The following is a 10,950-nucleotide window of genomic DNA, read 5'->3' as shown; positions in this document are numbered from 1 at the left end:
CCAGCAGTGGAGAGGCAAGTGGGGAAGTCTCACCCATATCGGAAGTGCTGAGGGGACATCCTGGGTAGGGTCGAAGTCTGGGGACCATTTATTCAGATACAGGCCTTGCGGTCCCATAAAATATGGCCCATTTCTGAATATTAGGCTTCTATCTTCCGGATTGTCGAACACAAAGACGAAGTATCCTTTCCCGACGAAGTAGCTTTTCACACCCTCCTTGATCAGGGGGCTCCAGTTTCTCTGAGCCCAATCTTCTACTGACTTTGGTGAAGGCCAAAGGCCTGTGAACTGTCCAATAAGACCTCTCTCTGCCAGGTTTAAAGCTGCTTTACACGTCTCTTCCTCTGAAAGGGTGACTGTGGGGATCTTCTCCATCCTCTTGATGAACTTTTGCTGAGCCACCGATGGGGCTCTCTTCGAGCAGGCTTCGATCATTGCTTTGAAAGCTAGGACCTCCGCAAGGGGGGAAGCACCCCCATTGGAGTCCATATTCTCCGATAAAAAAGGACCTCAATCAGAACGCAGGGTCGCAGCAGCCTCTGAGGCGCAAATCTGCGAAGCAGGAGGGAGCAGGCCCTCTGCAGCAGCCAGGGGCCGGACGGCCAACAGCTTTGCGCAGCGCCGGCTAGGTCAGGGCCGCAGCGAAAAACTATCTTCAAGAATTAATTTAAATATATATAATATATCCTAAAAAAAAACATAAAAATATATTTGGAAAATTTTATATATATATATATATATATATTCAAGAATTAATTTAGAAATATATATCAAAAATATATCAAAAAACATTAATTTATAAATATATATCAAAAATATATAAAAAAACAAATTTATAAATGTACATAATTTTTTAATAAAATTGAAAATAAAAATATTTATACATATAAAAATATAAAAATATGAAATTTATATAAATATAAATAATTATATTAAAATAAAAATAAATACATCTTAATTTCTATAAATTATATGCTAAAATTTGATTCTTTTCGAGATAAATCTTAAATTAATCTTTATTGGTGACTATAAAATTCCCACCTTGTATAACATAGTATATATGAAATGAAATAATTCGATAAATATTATAAATTAAAATAATCCTCAGAGTAATTTCATAAATAGTATAAACTAAAATAATTCTTTATATTTGATATCAAGTATGTTTATAAATTAAAATAATCCTCAAAGTAGTTACATAAATAGTATAAATTAAAATAATCTTTTATATTAGACATTAAATCAAAGTTACTTGATGTGCATTATTTAAATATTCTTATATATCTCATCATCATTTTCTAAGAATAGGGTGGTCAATGAAGAGTAATGTGAATTAGCTTAAAAAGGCAAAGCAAGATTTGGCTTTGTTAATGGAGAATAAACAATATCATAATACGTGTTTATTAGCCGTTAATGGATCGGGTCATGGGGGAGGGAAGTCGAAGTGTCACAAGGCGCGAGCTGTGAGCCGTGGATCCTAAACCCATCGTACAGTCAAGATTTATTTTAGAACAGGAGCCTCTGAAGTCCAACACTCAAAGGAAAACAAATTACATATATCTACAAGCTTCAGCAAGAAAATACAACTTAGTAAACTCTATAATTCCTAGTGGAAAGCTACAGCATTGTTGTTTAATAATAACTACACAAATCATGCAACTAGTCATCTACAAAAATGAAAAAAAAGGCAACGCCACCTTAATGCGAGCACGAAAAAGCCAAATATGAAAAAATATTAAAAATAATATGATAACCATGCCTATTCCTATGTATGCTTAAAAAGCTAGCGAATGTAGACGAAAGTGGTTGACCAACTACTAGTTCCAGTCCATAGATTTGAATCTCCTATTAACTCAAGACCCACTCTAAACTTAGTGATAGAAACTTAGTTTTCTATCTGCAAGCCAACAGGTAACTTATTAGTTTGATGTGGAACATGTATACTTATTTAGCATTGATTTAACCACAATGTAAAAAAAAAATTCTAAATTTCAAGCACAAATTCTCCATATAATCGCAAACTAGTACTCGTTTAACCGAAATGTCTTTTAACGGAAGTGCAACATTCAGGACAAAACAAATTATACATATACACAAGCTTCAGTGAAAAAGAAAAGGAAAAAAAATACTTAGTAATCTACAAGCTAACAACTAAGCTTACCAATTCTAAATCTCCAAAACTCAGCAACTACAACATGGATTTTTATTTGCAAACCAACAATTGAGCTTACCAATTCTGAAGATTCAAAATTTAACAATTGACGCGGAACAAACAAGTAATAATACCCTCGCAAGTACTGGCAGAGAGAACTATCTCTGCTTTCAGTACCTTTCTTTTCATGAAAGTAATATTGCCCCATTAATCTACATGGTTGCCACATTGTTTTACATGATGTTCCATACCTCCAGTAAGGTGTTCCATTCCCCACTTTTGGTGATTAAGTTATTAAACGATATCTAACCATATCACATCAAACATAATCCATTAAATGCCACTTAAAACCCAATCTCATCCTATGTACATGCTAGATCTAGCGAAGTGAAATCTGTATCATACACTAAGTGAACGCAATAATGCAACATGGATAACAATAAAAACATCATATGTCGAACATACATGATGGCATATCTTCTGATGTCATATATCGAACAAAACACAAGGGTTAAACGGTGTGTAGCTCCCAATTAGCAGTACGGTAGTTGACATGTAAATGCACATGCCATCGAATGCATATAACAATCACTATATGTTAAATGTTGCATCCAAATGCACATATGCCCCACCATTAAGCGTTATTGCCACATGGATTAGCTCTTAGACATTCCATTGCCATGTTGCCCCAATGCATACAACCATGTTTATCAACTGATCGTCGTCCATAGTACATAGCCATCATTATGAAATAAGACCCAAACCCAACTAACCAATCACAATGCAAAAAAATAAAATTTAAAGCATTTAAAAAAATAAATTGAATTTCTTTATAATGTCAACCTTATAGTTTGTTGTTTAATTTTTGGTCAAATAAGTGATTAATATATGGTTGACCAATGAATCAAATACTCACTCTAAAAAATAATATAAACTCAGTTAAGAAAAATAATGAAAAAAATAATAATAATAAATTGATTTTACGCACATTTTTTTGGTCAATTTTGTCTAAAATTTGATAGATATTTTTAAGAATCATAAGTTTAAGTTGTTTGTTCTACAAATTTTGAGTGCTTGAGGAGCCTTTTTAAATAACAAAAAAACACAATTTTATTTAAAATTGTGTTGTGTAATTCCAACTTATGAAGTCATTTAGCCTATATAATCACATTAAAATAAATTTAAATAATATTTCAGAACATATTTAAGTAATAAATAAAATAGAAATATTATTGGTATATATAAAATATAAATAATAACTATAAATTAAAATTTATTTTACCATAAAAAATCAAAATAATAATAATGATTTATAATCATTATATTTTAAAACTTTATATTTAAATTTAATTAATAAAAATTTAAAATTTTAATATTCATAATAATTTTATTTATTTAAGATAACTATTTATCTATAATTCATATTACACATATTATATTCAAAAATTAAATTTAAAAAAAATTATAAAATATATTTAGGAAAAAAATGTTATATATATATATATATATATATATATATATATATATATATATATATATATATTAACAATTAAATTAAAAAAATATAAAATATATTTATATATATATATATATATATATATATATATATTCAAAAATTTATATATATATATATATATATATATATATATATATATAAACAAATTTATAGATATTTGTATTTTTTTAATAAAAATAATTATACATATAAAAATATATAAATATGAAATTTATATAAATATAAATAATTATATTAAAATAAAAATAAATACATCTTAATTTTTATGTGCTAAATAATTCTTAAATTAATCTTTATTGGTGACTATAAAATTCCCACCTTGTATAACATAGTATATATGAAATGAAATAATTCGATAAATATTATAAATTAAAATAATCCTCAGAGTAATTTCATAAATAGTATAAACTAAAATAATTATTTATATTTGATATCAAGTATATTTAAATTAAAATAATCCTCAAAATAATTACATAAATAGTATAAATTAAAATAATCTTTTATATTAGATATTAAATCAAAGTTACTTGATGTGCATTATTTAAATATTCTTATATGTCATCATCATTTTCTAAGAATAGGGTGGTGAATGAAGAGTAATGTGAATTGGCTTAAAAAGGCAAAGCAAGATTTGGCTTTGTTAATGGAGAATAAACAATATCATAATACGTGTTTATTAGCCGTTAATGGATCGGGTATGGGGGAGGGAAGTCGAAGTGTCACAAGGCGCGAGCTGTGAGCCGTGGATCCTAAACCCATCGTACAGTCAAGATTTATTTTCCAAAAAACTGGTTTTTGTTTGTGTGTGGACTGTTATTGCAAGAATATGCAGGAGTGAGACGACAAACGATGGACGATCATGTGATTCCATGTTGCAGGAGCCCAAGGCAGAGACAATGGCCACAACGCTTCACCAACTGCTGCTGCTTCTGCTTCTTCTTCTTCAGAATTTTCTGCCCTTTAGTTCATCTCTGTAATTTCTCTTCTCCCTTTTCTTCTTGATCTGCAACTTCGCCTTTCTGAAATTAAGAACAGAGATGAAACCATCGCCATCGCCATCGCCACCGCCACCTCGATCTGAGATACTCTGCAAGCAATTCCTGTTTGCGGGTGGGCTCCTGTGGAACGGCCTTGGAAATCTGCAACAAGCTACCAATTGCAGTACTCCCCAGAAGGAATTTAAGGGAAAGAAAAACCAGAGGCTCTCAGAAGCACAAGCACCCAAAGCTGCAAAAGCCAACACCAGGCAAACCAAGGGTCAGTGGACGCCTGCTGAGGACAGGTGATCGAATCTCTTCATTATTGTTAATCTTTTTAATCATTGAAATTTGAGATTTAACTGAGTTGATGAATGTTAGATATTTTAGTCTGAAGATTTCCGGAGTGCTGGAATTTTTTGGAATATATTTGAAAGCTTGTGCATTATAGTTATCAAGAAATTTTGATAGTATTATATATATATATATATATACTTTTTTTTCTTTCAACAATGGTATCTTTTATTTATTGTTTTTTCAAAATTAGTTAATCAGTCCTTATTTTGTGTTTTCAAAATCTAATCAATCACTTCTGATTTTGTGTTTTCAAAATTTAGTCAATCACTTCTTATTTTGTGTTCAGGCAACTAAGCTATTAACATCCCATATCCAAGAAATAACAAACTTGTGGCCTGTGCTTGTGAAATAATAAACCAATGACATAACTAAAAAAACATGGGTTTTCAAAAGAACTTGCTAGAATTTTCTTTTTTCCAGAATAACACACTATTTAAAAGGATTGGTCAAATTTCATCTTATCCATTAAATACTACTGGTTATCTCACCAGACAGAACATTCTTTCTTCAGGCTCTAAGTGAATGATTAGCTAACTACTTTTTCATCTTATCCATTAAATATTACTTTATATCTCAGAAGATGTAAAGACAGTAAGTCAATGAATGGTTACCTCACCGTACTTAATTGTCCATTTCTCCCTCTTTGTGTCTCAGTAGTAAATGTTAATTTGCCTATGCAGTTTATTGATTCATCTGGTTGAAAGGCACGGGCAGCAGCAGTGGTCGAAGATAGCCACTTGTTTGCCGGGGCGCCGTGGAAAACAATGCCGAGAACGGTGGCAGAACCATTTGCGGCCTGACATTAAGGTTCTATACTTGTATTAATTCTCCACTCTCACGGAATTTGTGCTCTTTCAATTCTATGTTGGCTTAACTTTTAACTAAAATTAATGGGTATTCAGCGAGAAGGATGGAGCCTAGAAGAGGAGTGCCTGCTGGTTCAATTGCACGAACAGTATGGGAACAAGTGGGCTCATTTTGCAAAGAAACTCCCCGGGCGACCTGAAAACGCCATAAAAAACCACTGGAACGCCACTCTACGTCGCAAAAATCGACGCAAGCCACGCAAATCCGGCGACGCTGCTCCGTCCGTGTTGCATGACTACATACAAAGGATGGATGCCCTCAAGAATGATTCCCCAGCGGCCCATCAATGGCCAGAGGAGCACAACCCATCAGCCCACATTGACAAGTTGCATCAAGAAACCTGCAGCAGCAACCAAGAAGTGCCTGTCATTGTCACCACCAAGATTCAAGAAATGCCCACCACTGCCACCACCAAGATTCAAGAAGTGCCCACCACTGCCACCATCAAGATTTTTGATGAAACTGCAAGTGGGGCAGGACCTGATAAGCCTATACTGTGGCATGTTCCTTCTGCTATTATAAAATCCCCTCCTTCAAACACTGGTGTTACTGGTGTTAATGTATTTGTATCCAGTTGGGAGACCTTATTAAACCCTAATGCTCATTCCTCTCAGGACCTGCTCCAGGACGTGGTGGGCTTTGGGATCAGAGGCTCCTCCTGCAATATGCAACAGGTGGAGGTGGAGGAACACCAGTGGATGAGGATTGCATCCCCTAATGTCAACTCCACAACATCGTTCCATCAACCAGTGCGTGATGAGATTGATCTGTTTGAATTGGTGACCCAACAGCCATCAAATCATCTAACCAATGTAGCAGCAGCACCTGCATGCATATAACATAGGTCACTCTCCAATCCTATATATAATCTTCACCTGCTACTTACATGTTGTCATGTATTCATTATGGTTCCCTGCTTCTCTCTCATCCATTGCTCTGGTGTCTTTTCTCTTCAAGAGTTGCACTATGTTTACTTATTTAGTTTCTCTGAGTTCCTTATTCGCTCTCTCTGAGATTATATGGGGGAAGTCCCTCAGTCTTCTGTGTGGTAACCCCCCTCAGTCGATCCCATGCCATCTTTCTTTGCATAATATTAACATTGCTGAGATTGTTGATAGTTCATGAACTCATATACTAACTAATTTATAATTGTGTTTACTCATCATGCTTAGACATTAGATTATAATTAAGTTATTGTTCCTTTCAATTTTGTGAATGTCAAATTTCTTTGCATTGGCATCCAGTCGACCTTGTGCACTGTAAGGACAGTTTTATTTGATTTAACTTTCACATATGTACTTTTTAGTATTTTCATTGGAATGCACTAAATCATTTTGCTCTTTACGTTCTTTGTAATGTAATAGTATATTGAATTTAGATATCAAAGCACGTAATGGTGTATTGTAATATATAATTGAGTGTAAATTGTTCTTTGTAATATAATGGTGTATTAAATTTAGATAAGTATATAATTGAGTGTAAATTTCTTTGTAATATAATGGTGTATTGAATTTAGATATCAAAGAATGAATGTAATGGTGTATTGAAGTGTGATATAGTTGAGTATAAATAGTTTAATATAAGTTTAAATTGGTTGTAGATAATAAAAAGTTGTTTGGTTAGTTTTAAATTTTGGAAACATCATTTGGTTGAGATTATCAATATTAATCTTCCACTTAATTATATTGATTCAACATCATTTTTGGTAAGAGGAAAGCGAAAATATTTTGAGTATTTTGTGTTGGTAAGTGGATTCTTGTTGAATAACTTTAGAAACATGTAAGCTGCCAATTAGTATTTGAAATATTATCCAGAAGATTGAGGTGATTTATTTGGTATACCATTATAGTATTTATTTCTACATATTTGCAATGGGATGCTTCAAATTGTTTAACTCTTTATGTGCTTTGTAATGTAATAGTGCATTCAATTTAGACATATGCTTGAGAATGACTACAAATAGAAAAATGGTCATCAACTTGTTTTTAAATTGTCATACATCACTTTGGTTAATATTGTTTCATCAACGACAATAATATTTATTGGGTATACAACCTTGAAATGATATTAACTTCCAAAAACTTAACTACCTTCTCTCCATTGGCTTCTTTAAAAGAAACAACCTTTATCCATGTAGTAAAGTAGTTAGTTTCTCCCAAAATATAAAGATACCCCTTAAGGATTTTGGAGAAATAGTCTCAATCATTTCAAGGTGAACCCATTGTATGAAAGAGATGTCAACTAGAATTGGATGGAGAGGCATGTAAGCCAACTTAATCTTCCTTCAAAAGCTATAGCAAGTTAGATAGGACATGGCAAATAAATAAGCATTATGAAGAAGAGAAGTATGATATAATCTAACTTTATCAATATAATGTGCAATCGCAAAAGTAGCAAAGTGACCCCCACAAACACCTAAGAAACATACCATCAATTGCCCTTTTAAATAGTACATCAACAACAAGTACATACCTTAATGATGTCATCTTCAAACACCTTGTATATTTAGCCAAGAGGTGTTGTGGATGCTCCTAGTTCTAAGATAGTAGATAATGTCATGATACTTTGGGTTCTAGAGGGATGAAGGAACATCTATAGTTGAAACAAACACATTTCGGCATTAGGGATCTTATGGAAAAGCAAGGGTACCATTTCTAGCAATCAAACTACTAAATTGTTTCTCATATGTTTATTGAGAGGATTAAGGTCTAGATTATACTCATACAACTTTGTAATCCAATGGCTCATCTCCCACTCAGTTTGGATTGGTTCAACAACATTTTACCAAAGGAAAGGGAGCATATGCAATAGAATTATTTGAAAAAATGTAGGTCTTCAAACGTGCAAGAACATTGTTAAGTATAGTTGCTTGTTTATTTATTATTATATATTTCAAATCATAATATTTAAGAAGAATACTCATGAAATAAATAAAGTGCTTCAATCTTAACATTAGAATTATCCTACATTAAATAATGAAAACTATATTCCTCTTTAATGCAAAGTCATAAAAACCTAAGTACTGGTTGATATCAATATTAGCTAGCAAAGGGGATGAAAAGATAACCTCTTTAATCTCATTAAAACACTATGTATCTTGATGACTAAAATGTAATTCATTTCCCTTCTTTATAAATACATTTAATGGTTTGAAAATTGAAGGATAATTAGGGACAAAGTTTTGACAAAATTGGTTTTTTTAAAATATAATTCATTTCCCTTCTTTAGAAATACATTTAATGGTTTGAAAATTGAAGGATAATTAGGGACAAAGTTTTGAGAAAATTGGTTTTTTTTAAAGAATATTTGAATGCTTTTATCATGATAAGAGGGGCTTACATGAGCTCCACATTTAGGTATAATTTGCTCTAATGGTTTACCCCCTATAAAAAAATGTATGGTCTTCTTTGGAGTTAAACATATTCTAATTTATATACCCCTTTAAAAAATTCTACTTGGATCTTAAAATGATTGTCTATTCTTAGGAAAAAAACTATGTTATCTTAATGGATGAAAATATTTTTTTAATAGATCACTGAACGCATCGTCCATAGCTCTTTGAAATGCATCACCAATGTTTATAAAATCAAAGGACGTATGGGAATACACATAATCTCTCTAGTGATTAGTAAAGGGAATATTAAATTTGTGCTCCTTGGTGTTAGCTTTTGGGGTTCCTTTGAAAGTATTTGCACACTAGAAGTGGCTTACTTGGTGGTTGTTTGATCTATGTTGGATGTTTGTATGACATTATTCATTGTATTGGAAGAGGAGTATTTTGCTGTCTGTAGGAGGCTATTGAGCCCTGCATAAGATAGGGTTGGTTGGTTGTTTGTATGGAACCTTTGAGTTGACTACAAGACACTTGAGTTGTGCGAATGTTCATATAGGTGAAGTGGACCTAATGGATGAAATGGCATAGAATCATTGTTGGATACATCTCATGCAATGCCCTTGTATTGGAGCCTTGCTTATGTACAACGTCATCTTAGAGATTGATATATGTATAGTGTAGTACTTCCAATATGTGAGATTACTTTGTTTGAAATATGTAGGTTGTAAGGGTTTAGGCCCACATATGTATTGGTGGCCTTTCTTACCTCTCATATATAGAGAGGAAGGACATATTTCTTTCATATCACGTCATCACTTCATTATCTTGTGTTATAGATGTGAGAAAAAGAGTGCACCTCTTTGTGTGTGTGTGTGCATGCACATGCATGTGTTTATGTGTTTATTCACACAAACACACACACACTTCTTCTTTTTACTTTATCTCTCTTAGCTTGGAGGCGCTAGGGTTCTCGGAGAACTTGGAGCATCCTCAATAGGAGGTTAAGGTTTCATTTTTTGGAGGCATTAGATTTAAGTTTTTTTGGGTTAACCCCCATATTGTACTTGTTTCCAAAGGAGAAAGGGGATGCCTTACATGGATTGAAGGAAACTTGCTTATGATACCCCTTAGCGTAAGACTTATTGTAATTTCATGTATACAAGTTTAATTTTGGAAGTTAGTATACTACATTAGAAAAATAGACAAATATTTAATTATCAATAATATTATTGATAATGATTGATGTATAGTTGTTGTAAATTTGTCTTTATGTTTTATTTTATGAATAAAGATGAACTGGAAATTTATGGCTAGGGACAAATGGCTGAAAGAGGAAAAACACTGCAATTTTATTTTGAAAATTATTATTATCAACATCTAATCTCGGTGACTAGATTTAATTTTGAAATTTATTAAATGGCCAATTAAATGTTTCCTAGAAGACATGAAGTTGTCTTCAAAAGTGGGAAACAAAGGCTCATAAATGAGCAACTAACTACTTTCCACTTGTTGGTGAGGTGGAGGTAGTTAATAACTACCCAAAGAAGTGGTAGATGGATAATATCTGAGAATTCTCTTATTTTTGTCTCATAATATTTACTTTGTCAATATTGGGAGGAGCTAACTAACTAGCCATACATTTTATAGAAATATTTCAAGTCAGTGTTCTAACTCTATTATCTTCCATGCTAATTAAAAAAAAACATGTTTGAAAAAAATAATTGAAAACAATAAGCTGGAGTTAAAT

At 32.3% G+C, this 10,950-nt stretch overlaps 1 protein-coding gene across 1 annotated transcript; it reads left to right on the top strand.

The window, feature by feature from the left end:
- The first annotated feature begins 4,514 nt into the window (after positions 1-4,514).
- LOC149239463 (uncharacterized) lies at positions 4,515-6,712 on the top strand. The gene is made up of 3 exons (XM_089367146.1): positions 4,515-4,950; positions 5,683-5,809; positions 5,905-6,712. The coding sequence occupies exons 1-3, from the start codon at positions 4,706-4,708 to the stop codon at positions 6,706-6,708; spliced, it is 1,176 nt and encodes a 391-aa protein (XP_089223272.1). The 5' UTR covers positions 4,515-4,705; the 3' UTR covers positions 6,709-6,712.
- The last annotated feature ends 4,238 nt before the right edge of the window (positions 6,713-10,950 follow it).

The sequence above is a fragment of the Pinus tabuliformis genome, chromosome 8, assembly GCF_031772625.1.
Source record: "Pinus tabuliformis cultivar Carrire ecotype Pingquan chromosome 8, CPIR1, whole genome shotgun sequence".
Taxonomy (NCBI): domain Eukaryota; kingdom Viridiplantae; phylum Streptophyta; class Pinopsida; order Pinales; family Pinaceae; genus Pinus; species Pinus tabuliformis.
This window is presented reverse-complemented; position numbering and strand designations above follow the sequence as displayed.

Coding starts and splice junctions, on each gene's coding strand:
- LOC149239463 (XM_089367146.1), top strand. CDS start 4,706: ATGAAACCATCGCCATCGCCATCGCCACCGCCACCTCGATCTGAGATA. Junction 4,951..5,682: donor TGGACGCCTGCTGAGGACAG/GTGATCGAATCT, acceptor TTGCCTATGCAG/TTTATTGATTCATCTGGTTG. Junction 5,810..5,904: donor ATTTGCGGCCTGACATTAAG/GTTCTATACTTG, acceptor ATGGGTATTCAG/CGAGAAGGATGGAGCCTAGA.